The sequence below is a fragment of the Caretta caretta genome, chromosome 7 (assembly GCF_965140235.1).
Source record: "Caretta caretta isolate rCarCar2 chromosome 7, rCarCar1.hap1, whole genome shotgun sequence".
NCBI classification, from domain to species: domain Eukaryota; kingdom Metazoa; phylum Chordata; order Testudines; family Cheloniidae; genus Caretta; species Caretta caretta.
In genome coordinates this window covers 79619088-79643998 of record NC_134212.1, presented here as the reverse complement: position 1 = coordinate 79643998, position 24911 = coordinate 79619088, and the positions used below count along the sequence as shown (strand labels likewise).

Below are 24911 nucleotides of genomic sequence, written 5' to 3'. Positions count from 1 at the left end.
GCACCCACCTTATAGTAGCTCCATCTAGGTTACATTTCCCATGAGACGATCATGCGAGACAGCATCAAAAGCGTTACTAAAGTGAAGATATACCATGTCTACCACTTCTCCCCACCCACAAGACTTGTTACCCTGTCAAAGAAAGCTATCAGCTTGGTTTGACAGGATTTGTTCTTCACAAATCCATGCTGACTGTTACTTATCTCCTTATTATCTTCTAGATGTTTGCAAATTGATTGCTTAATTATTTGCTCCATTATCTTTCAGGGTACAGAAGTTAAGTTGACAACTTCATAGATACATATATAAATCACATACATCACACATACAAAAGGTCTGAGGACAAAGAGGAACCTGTATTGCATGTGAAGGAGGAGGAAGGAAGCTAAACAAGAAGACAGAGAACTAGTTAGAATTCGTAGGGCAAAATAAGGACAGCAAAAGCGCTGAACAAGTTATTGCTAAACTATGGGGGAAGGCAAATATAGGATTGTAAAAACATGCAATACAAATGCAAGAGAGATTCATTACTACATAGACGCAGCTAAATCGCTATCAAATTGGCATAAAACTACTGAACAAAAGATAAGGAAAAAGATACACAGCTAAATAGGAATAGGTGGAGACCTTGTCAAAATAGTACTTGATCAAAAGCAGTGAAGAGAATACCTGGGGCAAAGTGAAGACAAGGCCTAGAGTGGAGGTTGAGCATCTCACTGTCAGAAAGATGTCTAACAAAAGTAAATGTAAATACCTGCAAAAATATGGAAACGACTGATTTGAGGATAGACTTGTAAATCTTTTCTAAGCATATCATCTTAGGGTCCATCCTAGGATCTAAAAACACTTTATGAATACTTATTTATGAATGCTTTTAATATCTGAGGTAGAATAATAATATCCACATATAATAGATAAATATATTAGTGCACAGAGGGGTCAAGGCCAACACAATCAGATCTGCATACCTAAATAAGTAGCCTGATTCTCATAGGTGCTAAGCACCCAGTAAACTCCATGAAAGCTATTGATGCTCAGAATCTCTGCAATGAAGCCATTTATTAAGATGTATGCCTAGGCCTACACCCCCACGATGCAAGATCTGGCCTCAATGGCCTGCCTAGATTCACACAAGAATGTCAGAACCAGGCACAAAATCCACATGCTGTTGCTTCCACTTGTGTGTGGTTAGCTGAAAGGCCATTCTCCCTACAGTATTCAGAATACTTTATTTATATGTATGTATAATATGTCTGCCAATTATGTATCCCTGACCCACTACAGTATGGTTATCTTGCTATATGCATTATGAACTCCAAGTAGGGAGAAATCTGTGTTGTAAGGAGTTCCAAAGAAGTACAACTTTGGGTATGTCTACACTACGAAATTAGGTCGAATTTATAGAAGTCGGTTTTTTAGAAATCGGTTTTATATATTCGAGTGTGTGTGTCCCCACAGAAAATGCTCTAAGTGCATTAAGTGCATTAACTCGGCGGAGCGCTTCCACAGTACCGTGGCAAGCGTCGACTTCCGGAGCATTGCACTGTGGGTAGCTATCCCACAGTTCCCGCAGTCTCCGCTGCCCATTGGAATTCTGGGTTGAGATCCCAATGCCTGATGGGGCTAAAACATTGTCGCGGGTGGTTCTGGGTACATATCGTCAGCCCCCCGTTCCCTCCCTCCCCCCCCCGTGAAAGCAAGGGCAGACAATCATTTCGCGCCTTTTTTCCTGAGTTACCTGTGCAGACGCCATACCACGGCAAGCATGGAGCCCGCTCAGGTAACCGTCACCCTATGTCTCCTGGGTGCTGGCAGACGCGGTACGGCATTGCTACACAGTAGCAGCAACCCCTTGCCTTGTGGCAGCAGACGGTACAGTACGACTGGTAGCCGTCATCGTCATGTCTGAGGTGCTCCTGGTCGCCTCTGTGAGGTCGATCAGGAGCGCCTGGGCAGACATGGGCGCAGGGACTAAATTTGGAGTGACTTGAGCAGGTCATTCTCTTTAGTCCTGCAGTCAGTCCTATTGAACCGTCTTATGGTGAGCGGGCAGGCGATACGGACTGCTAGCAGTTGTACTGTACCATCTTCTGCCGAGCAGCCATGAGATGTGGATGGCATGCAGTCCTTCTGCACCGTCTGCTGCCAGCCAAAGATGTAAAAGATAGATGGAGTGGATCAAAACAAGAAATAGACCAGATTTGTTTTGTACTCATTTGCTTCCCCCCCTCCCCTGTCTAGGGGACTCATTCTTCTAGATCACACTGCAGTCACTTACAGAGAAGGTGCAGCGAGGTAAATCTAGCCATGTATCAATCAGAGGCCAGGCTAACCTTCTTGTTCCAATAAGGACAATAACTTAGGTGCACCATTTCTTATTGGAACCCTCCGTGAAGTCCTGCCTGAAATACTCCTTGATGTAAAGCCACCCCCTTTGTTGATTTTAGCTCCCTGAAGCCAACCCTGTAAGCGCCCCTCCCAGCGTCAGAGCAATGGCAAACAATTGGGCATCTGAGAGTGCTGTCCAGAGCAGTCACAATGGAGCACTCTGATGGGGCTAAAACATTGTCACGGGTGGTTCTGGGTACGTGTCGTCAGGCCCCCGTTCCCTCCCTCCCTCCGTGAAAGCAAGGGCAGACAATCATTTCGCGCCTTTTTTCCTGAGTTACCTGTGCAGACGCCATACCACTGCAAGCATGGAGCCAGCTCAGGTAACCGTCACCCTATGTCTCCTGGGTGCTGGCAGACGCGGTACGGCTTTGCTGCACAGTAGCAGCAACCCATTGCCTTCTGGCAGCAGACGGTGCAATACGATTGGTAGTCGTCCTCGTCGTGTCCGAGGTGCTCCTGGCCACGTCGGCTGGGAGCGCCTGGGCAGACATGGGCGCAGGGACTAAATTTGGAGTGACTTGACCAGGTCATTCTCTTTAGTCCTGCAGTCAGTCCTATTGAACCGTCTTATGGTGAGCGGGCAGGCGATACGGACTGCTAGCAGTCGTACTGTACCATCTTATGCCAGGCAGGCAAGAGATGAAGATGGCTAGCAGTCGTACTGTACCATCTTCTGCCGAGCAGCCATGAGATGTGGATGGCATGCAGTCCTTCTGCACCGTCTGCTGCCAGCCAAAGATGTAAAAGATAGATGGAGTGGGTCAGAACAAGAAATAGACCAGATTTGTTTTGTACTCATTTGCCTCCTCCCCTGTCTAGATCACACTGCAGTCACTCACAGAGAAGGTGCAGCGAGGTAAATCTAGCCATGTATCAATCAGAGGCCAGGCTAACCTCCTTGTTCCAATAACAACGATAACTTAGGTGCACCATTTCTTATTGGAACCCTCCGTGCAGTCCTGCCTGAAATACTCCTTGATGTACAGGCACACCCTTTGTTGATTTTAGCTCCCTGAAGCCAACCCTGTAAGCCGTGTCGTCAGTCGCCCCTCCCTCCGTCAGAGCAACGGCAGACAATCGTTCCGCGCCTTTTTTCTGTGCGGACGCCATACCAAGGCAAGCATGGAGGCCGCTCAGCTCACTTGGGCAATTAGGAGCACATTAACCACCACACGCATTATCCAGCAGTATATGCAGCACCAGAACATGGCAACGCGATACCGGGCGAGGAGGCGACGTCAGCGCGGTCCCGTGAGTGATCAGGACATGGACACAGATTTCTCTGAAAGCATGGGCCCTGCCAATGCATGCATCATGGTGCTAATGGGGCAGGTTCATGCTGTGGAACACCGATTCTGGGCTCGGGAAACAAGCACAGACTGGTGGGACCGCATAGTGTTGCAGGTCTGGGACGATTCCCAGTGGCTGCGAAACTTTCGCATGCGTAGGGGCACTTTCATGGAACTTTGTGACTTGCTTTCCCCTGCCCTGAAGCGCATGAATACCAAGATGAGAGCAGCCCTCACAGTTGAGAAGCGAGTGGCGATAGCCCTGTGGAAGCTTGCAACGCCAGACAGCTACCGGTCAGTTGGGAATCAATTTGGAGTGGGCAAATCTACTGTGGGGGCTGCTGTGATGCAAGTAGCCCACGCAATCAAAGATCTGCTGATATCAAGGGTAGTGACCCTGGGAAATGTGCAGGTCATAGTGGATGGCTTTGCTGCAATGGGATTCCCTAACTGTGGTGGGGCTATAGACGGAACCCATATCCCTATCTTGGCACCGGAGCACCAAGCCGCCGAGTACATAAACCGCAAGGGGTACTTTTCGATAGTGCTGCAAGCTCTGGTGGATCACAAGGGACGTTTCACCAACATCAACGTGGGATGGCCGGGAAAGGTGCATGATGCTCGCATCTTCAGGAACTCTGGTCTGTTTCAAAAGCTGCAGGAAGGGACTTTATTCCCAGACCAGAAAATAACTGTTGGGGATGTTGAAATGCCTATATGTATCCTTGGGGACCCAGCCTACCCCTTAATGCCATGGCTCATGAAGCCGTACACAGGCAGCCTGGACAGTAGTCAGGAGCTGTTCAACTACAGGCTGAGCAAGTGCAGAATGGTGGTAGAATGTGCATTTGGACGTTTAAAGGCGCGCTGGCGCAGTTTACTGACTCGCTTAGACCTCAGCGAAACCAATATTCCCACTGTTATTACTGCTTGCTGTGTGCTCCACAATATCTGTGAGAGTAAGGGGGAGACGTTTATGGCGGGGTGGGAGGTTGAGGCAAATCGCCTAGCTGCTGGTTACGCGCAGCCAGACACCAGGGCGGTTAGAAGAGCACAGGAGGGCGCGGTACGCATCAGAGAAGCTTTGAAAACCAGTTTCATGACTGGCCAGGCTACGGTGTGAAAGTTCTGTTTGTTTCTCCTTGATGAAACCCCCCGCCCCTTGGTTCACTCTACTTCCCTGTAAGCTAACCACCCTCCACTCCTCCCTTTAATCATTGCTTGCAGAGGCAATAAAGTCATTGCTGCTTCACAGTCATGCATTCGTTATTCATTCATCACACAAATAGGGGGATGACTACCAAGGTATCCCAGGAGGGGTGGTGGAGGAGGGAAGGAAAATGCCACACAGCACTTTAAGCACAACACTTTAAAAGTTTACAACTTTAAAATTTATTGAATGACAGCCTTCTTTTTTTTGGGCAATCCTCTGTGGTGGAGTGGCTGGTTGGCCGGAGGCCCCCCCACCGCGTTCTTGGGCGTCTGGGTGTGGAGACTATGGAACTTGGGGAGGAGGGCGGTTGGTTACAGAGGGGCAGCAGTGGCAGTCTGTGCTCCAGCTGCCTTTGCTGCAGCTCAACCATACACTGGAGCATACTGGTTTGGTCCTGCAGCAGCCTCAGCATTGAATCCTGCCTCCTCTCATCACGCTGCCGCCACCTTTGAGCTTCAGCCCTGTCTTCAGCCCGCCACTTACTCTCTTCAGCCCGCCACTTACTCTCTTCAGCCCTCCACCTCTCCTCCCGGTCATTTTGTGCTTTCCTGCACTCTGACATTATTTGCCTCCATGCATTCGTCTGTGCTCTGTCAGTGTGGGAGGACAGCATGAGCTCGGAGAACATTTCATCGTGAGTGCGTTTTTTTTTCTTTCTAAGCTTCACTAGCCTCTGGGAAGGAGAAGTTCCTGTGATCATTGAAACACATGCAGCTGGTGGAGAAAAAAAAAGGGACAGCGGTATTTAAAAAGACACATTTTATAAAACAGTCGCTACAGTCTTTCAGGGTAAACCTTGCTGTTAACATTACATACATAGCACATGTGCTTTCGTTACAAGGTCGCATTTTGCCTCCTCCCACCGCGTGACTACCCCCTCAACCTTCTCCCCTCCCTGTGGCTAACAGCAGGGAACATTTCTGTTTAGCCACAGGCAAACAGCCCAACAGGAATGGGCTCCTCTGAGTGTCCCCTGAAGAAAAGCACTCTATTTCAACCAGGTGACCATGAATTATATCTCACTCTCCTGAGGATAACACAGAGAGATAAAGAACGGATTTTGGTTGAATGCCAGCAAACATACACTGCAATGCTTTGTTCTACAGTGATTCCCGAGTACGTGTTACTGGCCTGGAGTGGTAAAGTGTCCTACCATGAAGGACGAAATAAGGCTGCCCTCCCCAGAAACCTTTTGCAAAGGCTTTAGGACTACATCCAGGAGAACCGCAAATGCCAGGGCAAAGTAATCCTTTCACATGCTTGCTTTTAAACCATGTATAGCATTTTAAAAGGTACACTCACCAGAGGTCCCTTCTCCGCCTGCTGGGTCCAGGAGGCAGCCTTGGGTGGGTTCGGGGGGTACTGGCTCCAGGTCTAGGGTGAGAAACAGTTCCTGGCTGTCGGGAAAACTGGTTTCTCCGCTTGCTTGCTGTGAGCTATCTACAACCTCCTCCTCCTCATCATCTTCTTCGTCCCCAAAACCTACTTCCGTATTGCCTCCATCTCCATTGAAGGAGTCAAACAACACGGCTGGGGTAGTGGTGGCTGAACCCCCTAAAATGGCATGCAGCTCATCATAGAAGCGGCATGTTTGGGGCTCTGACCCAGAGCGGCTGTTCGCCTCTCTGGTTTTCTGGTAGGCTTGCCTCAGCTCCTTCAGTTTCACGTGGCACTGCTTCGGGTCCCCGTTATGGCCTCTGTCCTTCATGCCCTGGGAGATTTTCAGAAAGGTTTTGGCATTTCGAAAACTGGAACGGAGTTCTGATAGCACGGATTCCTCTCCCCAAACAGCGATCAGATCCCGTACCTCCCGTTCGGTCCATGCTGGAGCTCTTTTGCGATTCTGGGACTCCATCATGGTCACCTGTGCTGATGAGCTCTGCATGGTCACCTGCAGCTTGCCACGCTGGCCAAACAGGAAATGAGATTCAAAAGTTCGCGGTTCTTTTCCTGTCTACCTGGCCAGTGCATCTGAGTTGAGAGTGCTGTCCAGAGCGGTCAGAATGGAGCACTCTGGGATAGCTCCCGGAGGCCAATACCATCGAATTGTGTCCACAGTACCCCAAATTCGAGCCGGCAACGTCGATTTAAGCGCTAATTCACTTGTCAGGGGTGGAGTAAGGAAATCGATTTTAAGAGCCCTTTAAGTCGAAATAAAGGGCTTCATTGTGTGGACGGGTGCAGGTTTAAATCGATTTAACGCTGCTAAATTCGACCTAAAGTCCTAGTGTAGACCAGGGCTAAGGAACAGAAATTTAGCAAAGGAAATTCAGGCTGACTTAGCATGGGGCATGACTAATCACGAACTAGCCCCCACAAGGGAAATGGTTAACATTGCATCCCTTGAGTGATTTAAAAACAGGAGTAGATGAGTCATTCAAGAATCCACTCGAAGGATTAATCCTAAATTGGCAGGGAGTAGATAAGATTAGCTAGCGGGTCGGGTCGAGGTTATTGTGCTAAACAGCTATATATATATATTTCAGTGTCAGAGTATACAGTTTGCTCTTGAACTAGAATCATTTTGAAGTGCTTTACCAAAAGCAGATTACTGAAGAATTTGTAATTCCCAGTCCCACGTCCACACAATGGATTTTTAATATAAATCATACCTAAACTAAACTGCCTGACTAAACTGAGACCTAAATTAAAAAGAATGACATTTAAGAGAACTTCAGAAATATCACTTTGTGGTGAACTGTCACGTGGCTACTGGAAGTCACATCAAATAATGAAAACACATTGGGTACCTTTTATTTTGTCCCCAGATAGAGCACTTTGTTTTAGAAGAGTTAATTTGAAGACTTTGTACTATGTTACCTTGTCTTTCCAGGGTTTTACTAGCAGATCATTTTATGCCATCTAGCTTAGTGTTACTATATCATGAGTATGTCTTCACTATATCATAATTATGCCTTCATATAAGATTTCAAATGAAATTAATGAAACACCATTGAACTTAAGATAAGAGCTATGGGAGCCTGAAGAACTCTCCTGGTGGGCTTTTTTATTATTAAAACCCATCACTTAAATGTCTATAGTTTTATTTAAATTTATGGTAAAGAAACTATGTTCTGTAAACAAATATTTTAAATTTTTTTTCAGCCTTAGTTTTCATAATAAAAGGCTCCTCACAATCCCTTTTATCTGAGAGATTAGGAAAATATTAAAGTAGAGAGAAGATACTCGGTCTGCCTGATTGCACTCAAACAAGATAAAACCCTTTCTGAAATATAATGAAGTGATCTTTCAGAGTTTACATACATAAAAATCTTCCAAGTGTAATAATTTGAAAATGTGATAGTCCCAGATGTCTGAAGTACCAGTCATCTTGTAGGGGCTGTCTTATTAGGGAGCAGTCTCTCTCTGAATCCCCATCCCAGAGACTGCAATGGTCACAATGATTTATACCATTAGGTGAGACAAACAATGATTTACCAATAAGCTTTTGTATTCCCTCCCGTTTGTACTGTTCAAATTCACAACACTAGAAGCACTTGTTCTTTTCCTTCATGGTAAGTAGGCCTGGTGAGTATGGTTATCACAGTGCAATCTTGCTACCCTTAGGCTCTAACCAGAGTCAGCTCATCAAATAATCTGAAATAGAAAGCTCTGTGTTTTAGTATGTTACCTTTCTGTGGATCCCGCAGTATAGATACCATACTATAATGTACATTTTGTAGACATGAGTTCTAACAATATGTTATTCCTGGTCTCCATCCACATCTAGAGAGCAGCAACTTGTGGGGAGTGAGAAGGTCATTAACATCACGTATTGTTTCCCTGTTTGGTTCTTTGTGAGCTATGCCAACTTGATTTCAGACATCATTGGGCCATCACCACCCTTCATATTTTGCTCACAGAATTTGAAAAGCTCTGGTTCTCTTTTTCTTCACCTCAGAGCCAAGTTTTTGCATGGAAAGCACAACCCAGCATTATTTCCTATTTTAGTGGAAGACTGAGGAAACTTCAATATGTGGTGTGTTTGCCGCTGTCAAATACTGCTTTAAAAAAGTGACTACTGTAGAAACCCAGTCTTGCATTTTCTTGTACCCTTAGTGTCTATTATTATGTCTACTCTTCGGGGAAAGATACTGGCACCAGATTATAGTACAAGAAGAAAGAATGAAGGCTTCCAAGGCAAGAGGTTATGCATACTCCCGCAATGGACTTTAATGGGAGTTCAAGCTATTGGGATCATGAAGAACTAGGCCCATATTAAAATCAAGACCACAACCAGCATATGTAATGCACATACAGGATATTCAACATTAGACCTCATGTACAAGATTTCCTTATGACCTTACTGTAATGAGACTATTCAGTTGCTAGTGGCCTTTCCCATTTGCCAGTTCTACCACTGACTGCAACAGCTCGTTTAATCCTTCTGATGATTTTTCATAATTGTATATCAAATATTCTGAGTAAAGGATTCCATTTATAAAATATTTTAGTACCCAACCAGTGCAGGCTATCCACTGAAGAAATCTCTCTGAAAATAGGATGGTCAATGATATCAAGTCATCGTCATCCAGTATCAGACGCATGACATTAAGGGTCAAATTTCCATCATGCTAGAAGGAAAATTAGAAACATATGCCAGCCTTCCATTTTTGCTACTGGAACATGACACTTAATCCTTAGCTACCAATAGTGAATATTCATTCAATTTTAACGTGTAACTATCAAGAAGCATTACTTAAAAATCTAACTGAACCTAAATCCACCTTTTTTTAAAGAGAGAAAAAATTCTGTTTGCTAAAAAATTTTCTTTTCATTTTTAAATGTCTCTGAACTTCCTGCCAGAAGTAGAAGTGATGAAATGTCATGGAAAACACTGTTCTTGAAGGACTTTCAGTCTTACCAAAGCAAGTAGTGGTAGCAGACTCATGGGAAAGCCTGTTTAAATTAGATTGGCAGACTTTTTTTTAATGCTCAAAAGCTTATGATAGTTTGGATAAACATCCAAATTTGTGGGTCCTCACCCAAAGTGAATTGAGTCTGAGCCTTGAGGTTTGCTTTACTCATTCTGTTTCCCTTGGTCCATTGAATTCATACTGTGATTGGACAAGTTTCTGCATAGAAACACCCAGTTACTAAATATTCCTCTAAATAGACTTTTTTGTAAGATAATTAACAGAATTTGATGACCCATGAGAATCCCAACTGGTAACCAAGTTGTCACTTCTACATTGTGCTCCATTACCCTTGAGCAAGTCCAAGAGTCAAGATTCTCTCTTTAGATACCGCTGACAAATTCACTTAAACCGTACGTAATCCCACACAGGAAAGATTAGTTGACTTCAGATATATCCACATTGGAGTTGGAGGTGTAATTTCTAGCTTGAGCAGACATACTAATGCTAGCTCATTGATCTAGCATGCTAAAAACAGAATTGTGGCTACAGCCATTCTATGGTCTCAAACAGCATCGTACTCAGGGTAGCTAGCCCCTCCCACTGCTCATGGGAGCTATGCTTCTATTTTTAGCACACTAGCTTGATCATAACTGGTGCAGGTATGTTTACTTGAGGTGGAAACTATATTTCACCAGGCTCTACACATATTCCTTACCAACCAACCTTTGTAATACTCAGACATACTCTTTCACAACTCCGTTCCAAAACAATCTCCCTCTAACTTCCCAACTATAACAGTCATAATGCATCCATTTCTCCAGAAGCGCACTGAAACACATAACCTCAACTCAAACTATAGAAATTCCCAAAAGACATGTAGACAACATAGGAAAGTCCACCACATATTATTTGTGCATGAAAGAGAGTGATGCTAGAGTTCAGGTTGTGCATTTGTGACCAAAAGCACCCCTGTATTCATACAATACATGCTAATGTAATAATTTTTGTACAAAATATGCCTTGTAAGGTATCATTTGAAAATTAATAACTAGCTGATCAATATCTTCATTGTGAGCTATATGTAGCGATAGTATATATAAGTATATGAATTTCCCCTTGTCTGATGCTATTAGCACATATCCAAAACCAGACAGGCATGCCTAGGCAAAAGTTGTTTAACAAGCCTACTCTAAACAAAGGAATGTATTTTACATTTACAATTTACATATAGGTAGTAAACAGGGTTATCAAAACAGCAGGGGGAGGAGATGGTAGAAAACAGAATTTGCATTTTAGCAAACATAACTGGGGGAAGAAAGAGCATAGAGCCTCTTTCACCACCAGACTCCATGTCGACTTCCTCACTGTTTGGATAAACTTTGCTTTAAACAGAGAATCCACTTCAGAAGTTCACAGGACTATAAAAGAAAGGGGGAGAAAACCACATTCTTGAACACAAAGCCACCAGCATCTTTGGGCCTCTGGGACAGTTCCTAACCAGTCACCATTCTGCCAGAAGATTGTGGGTGAAAAAGGACATCTTGAACAAAAGCCTTGAGCCAGAACTTTCCAGATGACGTTTTAGATGAGTTTTTCACTTTTATTTGCTTGGAACCATGTCTAACTTTCTCTTAAAATTGAATTCACCTAAAATCCTGTCTTATTTCATTAATTAGCTTGTTTTATTTTTAATCTAAACCAATCCAGTGCTGTGTTTAGACTCAACTATTTGGTAACTCCAAATAAAGTAACAAACTGTTGAATATTGACTTCTTACAGGGGCAACAAACCTCAATATCTGAACAGTCCAAAGGAGGGTTGAACATTGCAGAACATATGCTTTGGGGGAATCCAGGACCCGGAGCATGTTGGGGTCACCTGCAAGTAGTAACCAAGGGTGGTGGAAACCAGAGTGTGACTGGTGTGTTACTAGCAAGCTTCCAGGGTCAGAGCTGCCAGGCCACGGCTGCAGCTATACACAGTCAGGTCATGATCTGCAGGCTGGTTGTAAGCAGCCCAGGTTGGGGGAGAGAGCAGGAAATCATTGTGAGGCATCCAGGGTTACAGAGCAGTGACAATCCCCTCACTAATCTAGATTGCTCCCTAGAATAGGACAGCATTTTAGTGTGATTGTGGAGAAATAGATACACTGTGCCTGGTTAATTGTTGCAATTTAAGAATATGTTAACCTTTAAAAGCAAAGGAAAAAATGGTGGCAGCTAAGACTGGGCCAGGGGAAAAGGACGAGAGGCCTAGTAATTCAGCAAGGTAGTGTCAGAGAATGGAACTAGTTGTGAGCAGTTTCAGCAGCTCTCTCTTGGGAAATTAGATTCAACTGTCAAATAAGTGGAATCCTTCTCTTTGTTTAAATGTACAATTTGGGAAGTGGCGTATGTGTGAGGTGTTAGGAGCATGTGCATCATGTAAGTTTGTGGTTGTACAGGGACTTGTGGAAGTGGGGGAGAGTTCAAGGAAATTTCCAATAGGAGTCATTTTTAAATGGATCCTCCTCTAAATATTTACTAACATTTACAAATTAATATTATGAAAAAATATTCTCTGAAGTGTTAGTGTGTTAAATTTGAAAACAAGTCAGTCACTAAGTGTGACACAGAGGGATTCTAAATCCTGCTCAAGGTCAATAAATCTCGGTGCAACTTTAACCATGGAGCACCTACCGATGTATCCGTAATAACTTCAGCTTACTGAGGTGGGAATCTGCCAAATCATTACCCACACTGTTGACCAAGTTTATCATAAGTCCACTTAGTGAAATGTCAAAGATTATGGTCCATCCACCTTATTTTTTTCTTGTGTGTTTTGGTCAAGAATCAGGTTCCACATTCCTTCTGTCCTACCAAGCACTTTTTACCTTCCAGTTAGATTTCTCTCTTAAAGATGTTTAATTATATGCAGCTTCACTATAATTAAGTTCCACTATATTTATAAAGTAAAGTTGAGTTGTGTGTTAGTTATACTATGAATTCCATGAGTTCTAGTTTACTAAACTGACCAAATTAATTCCTAGTGTAGCTAACTGAAATGGACTAATTTAGACCATTAAGTTTAGTCACCCAATAGATAATACCAGAAGACAGCTGCCCTCACTGACAGATACCATCATTAGTAATTATGGAGTTAATGAAACAGTGACAGATACTTCTGAAAATTGTTTTGGAATGTAATGTTTAGTACACTGCAAAGCTACATAATCAATAGAGCTTGGAGAATAACTGATTTTCTGGTTTTCTGGTAGTTCTGAAAAAAGCAGAAAAAAAAAATGTTGGCTTGACCCAAACTGAAACCCAACGTTTTTTGGAATTTTCAGCAATTTGAAAAAGTCAACAAAAGTTGCTTTGTTCCCAGGAAATTTAAAACTGTTTTAATAAAAACAAAGGAAGTGAGGGGTTAGAGACACAAAACAGGAGGTGATGCCTATTCAAATCTGTCTTCTGCTTCATAGTCCCCTTATGTTACATTGGGTGCCTATACATATGCACTTTATAGCTCAAACCAACAAGTAGCTATGCTGTTGGATTTTGAATGAACAGCAAGAAATGGAACAGTCACACAGACTGATTACAAAAGGAGTCCTTCTCAGCAAAAAGGCATGTGTTCCTGCTGAGACCGACACACAAATGAAGACGCAACCTCAGGCTTTACAATTCTATGTTAATGCAATTCCCTTTTCCAGTACAAAGTTACATATTGCCTCTGAACAGTTTCTCAGTGTGTCCTCTGTCCTAGAGGGGATCCAGTGTTTCCAGAGAGCACCCTGCTTAGAGGCTGGCCCTCAGTTTCTGGATAGCTTTCACTTCAAACCCTCTTCCTTTTTAATAGGACTTGCAGTTTCTCCTCAAACTACTGTAGCTGACTGTTACACGGACTGGGGGAAAGCTCCCTCCCCCTTCCTTAGTTTTCCAACACTAGGATTCTCTTTTCAGTTTTAATGCCTTTCCATTAACTTTAATGGTCCACCATTGTCTTTCCCTGGGTTGTACAATGCTAGGTGCTTGGTTTTTGTTTTTAAATACAAAACTAACTAGCCTGGGAATGCCTCCCACAGAGTCAATGGCTGTATGGAGGCACATCAGGCAGGAATTGCAATCTGGTTACAATTTCAATTTCCTACACATATATACATGCATATATTTATAACCATAACCTGTAAACGTATCTAATGACTATCAGAACATCACATTCGCAAGAGACCTTGAACATATTTATATACAACATTGTATACAGCCAGTTGATTAAATTGCTTATTCTTTGAGGTTCAGACCTGTTCTCCCTTGGGGTGGCAGGACTCTGATTGTCACAAAGTCACAGAACACGTAGACTTGATTTTGAATTTTTAAAACACTTTGTTTAAATAGTTAAGCTCAGATCTCTTTCAACCTTTGTATTTTATATTAAAACTACTTCCCTAACAAAAATAGAAGTTTCACTGGTATGTCTAAGGGGAGCTGAAGTATTGAAAATCAAAAGTTAATCTATTGATGTAAATGCTCAGCAACAAGCTTTTTATGTAAACATTTCACCCAGAACTTTTTCTCGTAAACTTTGTGACATACTTTCAGCAACTTACCCAACCGAAGGTAGAAAGCAGCTATTTTTTCCTCATGTTTTGTAACTCAAAGTAGTTTAGTGCATTTAAAATATATGAACCATTCCAAATGAATTTTATCATTTGTCTCTTTAAATGTTTTTTAAAAATATAGAAGTCCTCTAACAAGACAGCTTCATCCATTTCAGTCTGCCTGGGGTATGTACCCTGTAATCTCTACTGGCAGGGCTCCTATGAAGCCATAGGTATATATTAAAGGAGCACTCCCTGGCAGAACTCCCAGGGACAGCAGCAGTACAAACACTGCCTGGCCTCCCCAAGGGGCGAATCAACCTTAAGGCAGAGCTGCTCCTGTGCCAGAACAAAGATGATTCCATTTGGTAGGCATGGATTCATCCAAGAAAGCAAACCCTTGTTTGTTTGTTAATGAACATTTTCACATTTAAAAACTGGCCTGAGCCAAGCCCCCAGAGCCAGGCATCTCTCATTTTGATGAGCATTCAAGTTCTGGATCTGAATTTTACAATAAATCCTATTGCTTTGGGAGTTCGGAATCCAGAGCTGCATCCAAATTATGGCCCATCTCTACTAGAAATTCACTTAAAGAAGTCCATGAAAATGGCTTCATTTTGCATATGTAATTGCACTCAGCTGTTTGTACTAATTAGACATTTAAGTTTTCCATGGCAAATTTCTTTGCCCATAAATTGTAAAAGGGGACCACGTTCAACTGGCAAGGCAAGAAACACACACACACTCTACACTCACCAAAAGCAAAAATGCAAATCAATGGACAACTCACTTCAGCTTCACTGAAGCACAAAGTGGAAGTGTTATTGCAGAATTGTCAGTTATTGAAGATTTACTAACGTTTGTGTTCGCTTTTTATGGGGAAATAAATCTTCATTACATTTTGTATTATTCAATAAAAATAATGTATATCTAATTTCGTTAGAGACAGTAGGGTTTCTTTTCCCCAACAAGTGTTTTGTTATACCATCGGCTTGTACTGCATTTCTGCACTCTTAACTTCTTTGATCAGCACTGACCTTGAAACTCCCCTTTTGTCCCATCATAAGACCCCAAAAGTGACATTATGCCTCTCTGTTTTAGATAGAGATAACTGCAGGTAATTACTCCTGGGGGGAGTGCCCGCGGTGGACCTGGGTAAAAGGGGGGGATTAAGGGGAAAGAGGCAGTGGGGAAGAAAAGGGGTGGAATAGGGCACGGGGAGAGGAATGTGGGAGTGAGGGAATGGGGAGAATGGAGAAGAAAAAGGGGATAGGGAAATTGGGTGGGGGGAGAAGCTGGAACCCAGCATGTGGAATCCCTTGTTAAGCAGGCCCATCAAACCCTCACCCTGACAAGCCCCCCTACACCTGGACCCCTCCAACGAGCCCCCCACACCCAGACCCCCACCCCAGTGATCCCCAACCAGCTGCACCTGGACCCTCACGCCCCCAGCATCCAGAACCCCCCAGCCCCACACTGAGCCACACACACCCAGATCCCCATCTCTGCACACCCAGCCCTCCCCCGCCCCCAACCACCTTCACCTGGATCCTCCCATTGCCCCTGCTCCCGGAACTCCACAATGAGCCTCTGTGCCTCCAGATTTCCCACTGAGCCACCCGCACCCCGATTCCCCACTCCTCTCACCCCACACCTGGATCCTCACACACCCTCTACACTTGTATCCTGCTGGGCTGAGCCTGCCCACCCACACCTGGTGCATGTGGCGCAGAGGGACAATGCCATGGGGTGTTTCTGGGGCAGACCCAATCCTTGCACCATGTCAGGGTCAAGTGCAGCCTCACTGCTGAGTCCCTGTACCGGGGAGGTGGGGGCTTCAGGGTGATCTCCCACCTCAATGCAGCTAGTGGCTTGTGCTCCCCACTGCCATGCTGGAGCCACCATTTATTTATTGACAAATACAATTTGCAGAATTTTAAAATATTGTGTGCATAATTTTTTTATTTTTTGGCACAGAATTTTAACTTTTGGGGGGCAGAATTCCCGCAGGAGTAAGGTAATATATGAAACATCAGAGTTTGCTACAGTTATGACAACCTAATGACACTTGGAAACATTTTACTCTGTGTTTACTCTGAAAATGTTGAAGTTTCTCAAAAAAGTTTGAAATCCAGAAGTGTCACTCAATTATTCATTTTTCCAAGCAGATAATACAATTTGCTCTAGATACACATCCCATAATTTTTATACAGTAGCATCGGTTAGGAATAGGGATGGATTAATGATATAGAGCCCAATACTGCAGACAGTCACTAGTGTTATAGGCCCCCTAAGGTCAAAGGACTCTTCATGATAGTAAGGGTGTGAAGACTGGGCCCTGTGATGCTTACCATGCCCACCTCTATTATGGAGTGCCCTGTTTATGTAATGGATTCTCACAAATAGATTTTCTCCACGTAGTATCTATGGGGAATGTGTGTTACAAAGCATTAGATTATGTGCTTATCAGCTAACATTCAGAAGTGATAACTTTCCTGAAATATTGATTTCAAGAGGAAGTATCATTGGGTATGACATACCACTATTATGGATTATCCACCAATAAGAACTTGAATTTGAAATATGACTGCAGGCACTCAGATGAGTCAGGTTTTCCCCACTTTCACTTGCATGTTATTAAAAGTTTGGTGCATAAAATATAAACCTGACAAATTCAAGTTACCACACTGACAGGGGAGGGGAGAAAATGGTGTGCAAGGAAAATCTGCAGACATGAAGATTATAAAACACCTTTAAAGGTTTTTGGCCTAAACAGTGCAGTATTCCCTTCAACCACCAGCCATAAAAGAAAATATGAAACAAAAAAGATGAAAAACTGATTCTTTTTGTGCTCTTCCCCCCACCCACACACACACTTACTCGTTTCTGGATCACTAACATAAACTTCATGAATTTCCTGTACACTGACATCATGAGAGATTGTAAACTGACTATGTCCTATAGTATAAGTGCTCCCACTGGTATTGTACAGTGAAAAGACAAATATGTTACCAAAAAGAGATGGGCCAAATCCTGAGGCTCAGTTTCCATGGAGTCTCACCAGATCAACTGGTGTAACAGACTGGAGAATCCAGGCCACATCACTGCATTCATGGGAGTTATAGCAATCCTTGTAAACAGAGATAGTAGAAAACCTCACGACAGCAGTGACTTTCCACAAACTGATGAGATTTCTGCTATTTGGGACAAAATTGTGAAAACAGCCTGCTAAATTTCGGTACCATTGAATTCTGACTTCGACTGTAGTTTTAATCTACTTTTACCTCATGCCACAATTCAAATCTAAACCTAACCCAGAGTTGATGACTGTGGTGTTCCATCTCTATCACTTAGCATAAAAAATTATCAACTAACTTTTACTCCAATACTTCAGTAAAGTGGTTTTGCCTTATACAAATACCTAGCTGTTATATAACACTTATCAGCAGATTTCAAAGCCCTTTGCCAAGGAGGGAAGTATCATTATACCGCTTTTAAAAGATGGGGAAACTGAGGTACAGAGGTGACTTTCCCAAAGTCACCCTGCATGCAGGTGGCAGAGCCAGAAATAGGACCCATATCTCCTGAGTCCCAGTCTACTGCTCTATCCACCAACCCACTGTCTCTCCCAAAATGTATAATCATTTATATTTGTTAGCACCTTGATGCTTCATCCCAATCCAGACCGCACTGTGCTAAACCCTGTACAAAAACATAGTAAATTTCAGCCACTGACCCAAAGAGCGTCTGATCCAAAATTACTGCTTGAAACAACTGATATTTGCCCCCCTAATATTGTAGGCTATCATGAAACTATGCTTTTCATAGGGTCTTTCATACAAGCCATGTTGCATAACACTAAAAAGTGAAAATAATGAAGTTATTGCTAGGGCCCTACCAAATTCTCGGCCATGAAAAACGCGTCATGGACCGTGAAATCTGTTCTCCTACCATGAAGTCTGGTCTTGTGTGTGCTTGTACCCTCTACTGTACTGATTTCACAGGGGAGATCAGAGTTTCTCCAATTAGGGGTCCTAACCCAAAAGGGAGTTGCAGGGGGTCACCAGGTAATTTTAGGGTGTTGCAGCGTTGCCGCCCTTGTTTCTGTGCTGTCTTCAGAGCAGTGGCTGTAGGACAGGCACCCAGCTCTGAAGGCAGCATTGCCACCAGGAGCAGTGCAGAAGTAAGGGTAGCAGTACTACCCCCTCGCCCCCCCACACACACACTAACCTTGCCATCCCCCCACAACTCCTTTTTGGGTCGGGACCCCTACAATTACAACACTGTGAAAATTCAGATTTAAATAGCTGAAATCAGGAAATTTACGATTTTTAAAATCCTATGATTGTGAAATTGACCAAAATGGACTGTGAATTTGGTAGGGCCTTAGTTATTGATAATAAATCAGAGAAGGAAAGAGATGAAAAAAGGAACAGGCAGAAAAAGCACCATGGGCAAAATTCATCCTTGTTGCAACTCAACTCCCAGTATGTTTCCAGCTGAGATTTATGAAGTCCTTTTCATAGCATAAAATTGACTTCAGCCCAATGGCCACTGTTCAGAGGAAAAGGATGGTCTCAGAGTCAGGAATTATGGCTCATAAGCATGGGGCAGTTCTGTGGAATACCTTTTGCAACTGTCAGATGGAGACCACATCTCGCTCCCGCTCACGACCACTAGCCCTCCAACTTCCTATGGTCAGAAATAATTCCATATGGGTTGATTGATTTAAAAACCTCTGACAAAAGGGATTATAGTGCCATTTTATTGGACATTAATCCCGGTCAATCAAGTTGAGGATATTTCCTTAACATTACAGCATTAAATTGTTATACCTTTTTTTAAAAATACAAAAAAAAAAAAAGACAGTAGGTCGTCTAAGATCAATTGACTGTGACAAATGGTCTCTTTCTCAACTCTCCTGAAATTGGCCTATGAGCCATCAAATCTCCAACTTTGTTACTGCTGGAAGAATAGATTGCAAAATGCATGCTATCACAATACACTTACTGAAAGCTATATTTGAGGATTATGCAAGTGCTTGAGACTTAATTGGTTCTCTCTTATCACATTCTAGGTTTTCTGACCATGAGGAATTGGAGGTAAACTAGATAATAAAATCAGATGAATCTTTGCAAAACAATGGTAAGGTTCATGAAAACTGTTGAGACCCCTAATTTAAATTGACCGGTATTTTTATTTTTTAATTAAAAAGCCTGAATTCTCTGCAATTGGCAATGAAAATTGTCTTTTTGAAATATCACTGGGGCTTATGGGCTTTGAATGATTGAATATTCCACAAGGTTACACATAAAGAGCTTTGTCTGTAGTTAAATTAAGTTTGGGATTTTGAAAATAAAAAGTAATTGTAAGAAGACAAAACCAAACCAGTAATAGTCCACAGATGAAGCAGCCACAGGATTTCATAGATGTACCATGGTATTTTAAAAAGACTTCTACTTTAAAGAATGAGCTGAGACCAATTGATTCTTCCCCTCCACCCTCTGTGTTCCTTCCAGCTGTTGCACAGCTGTCTACCCTTCCAGAATGCTCTCAGAAAACGCTGCTATTCTGGGGATGGAATTCCCTCATATGCAGCACTTGCAACATAATATAAAATTCAACACTACCTATTTCTTCAGATACTGTGTGTATAAAAAGGAAAGGTGAGCTCCCATCCACCCCCTCAGTGAGAGCGCCTTTCTCCAGGATCCTTAAAATTAGCACAGATACCATGCTTCAGACAGAGACCCGCTATAGAACGTGTCTCTTCCCACATGAAGATTTGTTTAACTCAGCCCTGTGGGAAGGTCTTCACCCACTGTAACACAAAAGTCTGGTGTAGGCAGTCACCTTACCACAAGCCTATTAGCTAGATGGTAAAGGTTGCTTGTTCTTAACCATTTTATCACTCAATTTGAGGGATGTGTGTGTATATAATGTAAAAGGGCACTTTTCAATGGCTAAGGCATCTCTGCTGTTTTTATTTCTGCACATTTTTGAAGTATAAACAACCTTCCCCAAAACAAAAGAAAACCTCCAGCTACAGATCCGTACACTATCTGCACCCACACATGCACCCCTTCAGCTCACCTTCCATCCCCAAAAGTTTGAGGATATATTTAACTTTTGACAGATTGTTAAGGACTTAGATGGATTTTTGCAAGAAGACATTTTGGCTCCATCTTTAAAAAAGTATTGTTTAACAATTTAAGACAAGGTAACATCTTGTAGATATGGAAAGAGATTCTGTCTACAGGATTACTTTTATCTAGCACCAATTCTTTGCCCACTTCCTATAGTTTCTGATAAAGTAGTAAGCAGATTTCTGTGGAAATAATTAGTTTATATTCCTTTTTTTTAATCCCAAGAGCTTTATGAATTGCTTTTCTAATTTCATAATGTGGTTCATTAATCACAAGTAAAAGTATATGAAGATAGAACTTACTGGTCTATGACAATCTGCAATGCACATGTAAGTATGAAAGGCAGGAGCTCTGTTAGAGATGGAGTTCCATTTCCTGGCTCCAGAAACCCAATGGGTCCAGTTTACAAAGAGAGAATACCCTTGTCATTTGATACCAGTGCGTCTCAAACAAAGTAAGATAGAACAGTAAATACAAATAAAACATTAGCTAAAAATTAAAATCACAAAACAAAGCCAATTAATAGAACATAGATGTGTAGGCTAGAGGCCAAGAGACAAAATCTGAACCCTGGACAAGTCAGAGAATTTTACTGCCTCTTATTAAAGATCTGTCAGCAACTACTATCTGAACTGTAATAGTTTTTTGAACACATTGCTCCTTCTATAGTAGCCTATCCTCTTGTGCTATTGGTTTTCATTTCTAACAAATGATTGTTCACACTGGAAATGGCATGCTCTAGATAGGATGGGGCACTTTGATTCACTGCGGGAAACAAGGTTTCCAAGATGCCCTTGAACGAGCCCTGGCACACAAAAAAAAGTTAAACACAGCAAATCAGAATTCCATCACACTCTTTGTAACTAGAGCCACATGCTTAAATTGTGTCAATGTAACAAGTGAAGATTAATTCTGCACCAAGCCAATTGTCCTTTTCCTCCCCCTAGGAATGGAGCCTTAAGTCAGGCTGTGGTACAGGGAGCCCCGCAGTTCCAAGGGGCAAAGGGCAAACCATAACATAATGAATATCAGGTCTGACATACTCTTTGCCCAAACTAATTGTCATTCTATATCCTATATAAACTTGCAACATGCTTGCTATTAAATATTATTGCATGGCATACATACAGGCTGTATATGAGGAAATATGTTTTTAATGTGTTTGTCAAGCAAGGCTTAAATCACCCTGCCATAGACAAAGGAATATGGTTCTGACTTCTTGAATGTGACTTGAGCAAGGAGAGAATGTCATTACCTTCACACAAAGAGTACACAAAACTATCAGGCAAAACAACGTGGAAGATGGCCACTTAATACTCTTGACTGGAGGATGGAAGTTGCAGCTCCAGGAGCCTTCCTGCCTCCTGAAACAAGGTCATTGAGCTGTAGAAGACAGAAGCAAGGTCAGAAAGCCATGTGGGCATCCATTACCAGGCAGATACAAGAGGCCAGAGCTCTTCTACATCTGAGAAAAATGGAACCTTTCAAGGGGGCTGAAAGTCTCTGGAAACTGAATATAGATGTGAGACTTGCTTGAACAAAAGACTTCTTTGTTAAGTTAGACTTTAGTCTAAAATATACTTTTACTTTTGTTTGTGACATTTTTCTATTCCACTTACTCCAATGTGGTATCACTTAAATATCTGCTCTTATTAAGTTTATTTTAGTTTTCCTACAAGCTCTCTCAGTGCTGTATATTAAATTGAAATCCGCAGCTAGTAACAGGTTGATGCCGTATACTGTATCTTTAAAGAAGCAGCAAACTCCTTCTGTGAGAAGGACTTGATGCTACAGGGCAGATGGTTTTGGGAAAACTCAGGACTGGGAGGGCATTGGTGTCACCCTGCAAGGAGTAACCAGGCTGGTGATGTTAGAGTGAGGTTATTGTGCTGTAAGCAGGCTGCTGGTGTCAGGGCTCTGAACCAAAGCTGCAAAGCACAGAGATGCCCAATGTAGGAGGGCAAGTGGTGACAACTCCTTACTGGTCTGGGTTGAATCCCAAAGCATCATACAGGCCTGTGTCTCAGAATGCAGAAGGTTGGAAATTAACTTATTCTTTTTGTTAGTTCCATTCTAATGTCTTCCCTAAACCCTTCTAATTATAAGTTATGCTCATCCATTCAGTTAAACAATGCAATGTGACCAATCACAGCTTTAAAATGTGTATATTGAGTAGGAAGTCTAGCAGTCAGCTGTATACAGTTCAGTCAAAGAAGTCTGCTTGTGGACATTCCACAACTAGAACAAGAGGCTAAATTTACTGAGGAAGTTATTTGCTCAGTTTCAGAAATTAGCTGGAGTGGTCCTGTATTTCCTTGAAAAAGGTGACACAGCCACCACCACATATGGCGCTGGCTGGACCATTTTTAGCAGCCTCAGAAGAGGCTGGAGCATGGAGACTGAATTACTCACTCAGAGAGGCAGTCTGAGTTAAGGTAAATTGCAGGTGAGGGATAAGGCGCACAGGTAGCTTGGTGTGAGGTTTCATTGTCTCTGTGTACACTGCACTCATTCTGAGAGTTAGGAGGAAATTTCAGCCTCCAGAATTCTCATTCAAGAAACTTTTAATCAGCTAAATTCACTCCCCACTCCTGCACTTTTTTATTAACCCCAATAAATGTTGAAATAGCCAGTTCATATAATTAAATATTTGGTACTTGACTTCAACTGTTATTAATACAAATATGGAGATGTTATTTAACTGTGTTAACTGATTAGGGAAAGTGTCTGCTGCTAATGAACAGTGCCAAATTATATATCTTCAGATTTATTTTTACCTCTCTGACAGTCTGCAATGTCAGTCAGTGTCTTAAAATATGTCTGCAACACAGTGGAATTCATTTTTAGCCAAAATGAATGTAAGATACATGTAGGTTTGCTACTATCAGATTTAATGGAACCATGCTCTCTGTGTCCTTTGTACACAGTATTTAGTCTACAAGTGAATGTTGTGGTATGCAGAGACTTCTGCATGGAGATGTGGTAGCAACATGTAGCGGAGATTAATGATTTTTTGCTAGAAGGATAGTCTGTGTGCAAGTGAGACTTCAGTATCAATAAGTTCCTTGGTACGCACCACTTTTCGTCTTAGCAAGTATGTTTGACAATGCTTTTCATGCAAGCTTATAAGCGGTTAGAGCCTTTTAGATACACAGTAGATGCCCACATGCTCAAAGATAACTACCATAAAGATAGTGACAAGATTTTACCTAAATACCTTCACTAAATATACCGGGGTTTGCAAACACACAATATCCCTCAAACTACTCATGTTCATCTGTGCATTTGGTGTAAAGTGTGTTGATACATCTAGTTACTGCCTCTATGTACCTTTAATGCTTTTTATACTTGTGCTCCCCTACATTCTTTTTCTTTCTGTATTCTTAAAGTTCTCACTTGCATCTTGAAAATGGTTTTGCTCCTATTTTAAGTGGACTAAATAGAATTAAAGTAAAGCTATGGACACTGCTGATCTCAAGCCAACACAAGCCCATTGACTACCACACACTTCCTCATTTACACTGGTGCAAATGAAGTCAGAAACTGCCCAATCTTGATTAGCATATCAGGACATTTTGATGATTTCTCACGTACACAAACAAGGGCGTAGTTTGAGGGGGACAGGAGGGGCACTGCCCCCCCCCAAACTGCAGCCTTAGGCAGGTGCAGAATTTGCCTCCCCCCCTCCATACCCATTGGCCTGACTGCAGCTTCCTTCCCACCCCAAATATAGAAGTCAAACTACATTTATGTATATACATGCTTCCAGCGATGGATGTCTGGGAACCCAATCACCAAAAAAATATATATATATTCTTTAACAATTCATGATAATGGGTCAGAGGGTAGCAACAGAAATAGGGACAGGACAATAGATTTAGCATGTAAGAGAGATAGGTTGGAAAGCAGAAGCTAAAGAGAAGAGGGGATCAGGAGGAGGGAGAGCGACTGGTTTAAACTGACCTCCTGCCCAAAAGCAACAAGCATCACTTTCACCAACAGCTTCTGGACTTCCAGGCACTGCAATTCAAGGTCTATTGTAAATACACAGTTGTGTGGGGAGGGGAGGAATCTATCACCTTCTTACTCTCAAACAGATGAGGACAAGCTGGGCCACAAGAGTGTTCTGTAACATTGACTTCACATTGGGGTATAACAATTATACTTTATCAAAAATGGGAATCATCTATTTAACACTATGTGAATTTTAACAAACTCATTAGCTGCTAAAGGTTTCATCCATCAGCCCCATGATAAATTTTAAACAACCCTCTGATGCCCGACCCAACTTTCAGATATCATTATGCCAAGTTTCCTAGCAAGCAAGCAAGCAATCAGCAGCAATTCATTAACCTTATTCATATCAGAGTAACCCTGCAAGTCCCACATTTGATAAAGGTGTCCTACATTTCTGACTAATCATATGTAACAACG

At 42.4% G+C, this 24911-nt stretch overlaps 1 protein-coding gene and 1 long non-coding RNA gene across 3 annotated transcripts in view; both read right to left on the bottom strand.

Moving 5' to 3' along the window:
* LOC125640199 (uncharacterized) overlaps positions 1 to 24911 on the bottom strand; it is a 590047-nt gene that overhangs the window by 492913 nt on the left and 72223 nt on the right. The gene's annotated exons all lie outside the window — the stretch shown is intronic.
* On the bottom strand, positions 5049 to 7168 carry LOC142072897 (uncharacterized). Its single transcript, XM_075131174.1, has 2 exons — positions 6196 to 7168; positions 5049 to 5607 (listed from the first exon to the last, which is right to left on the bottom strand). Exons 1-2 carry the CDS (start codon positions 6776 to 6778, stop codon positions 5066 to 5068), a joined length of 1125 nt encoding a protein of 374 aa, XP_074987275.1. The 5' UTR covers positions 6779 to 7168; the 3' UTR covers positions 5049 to 5065.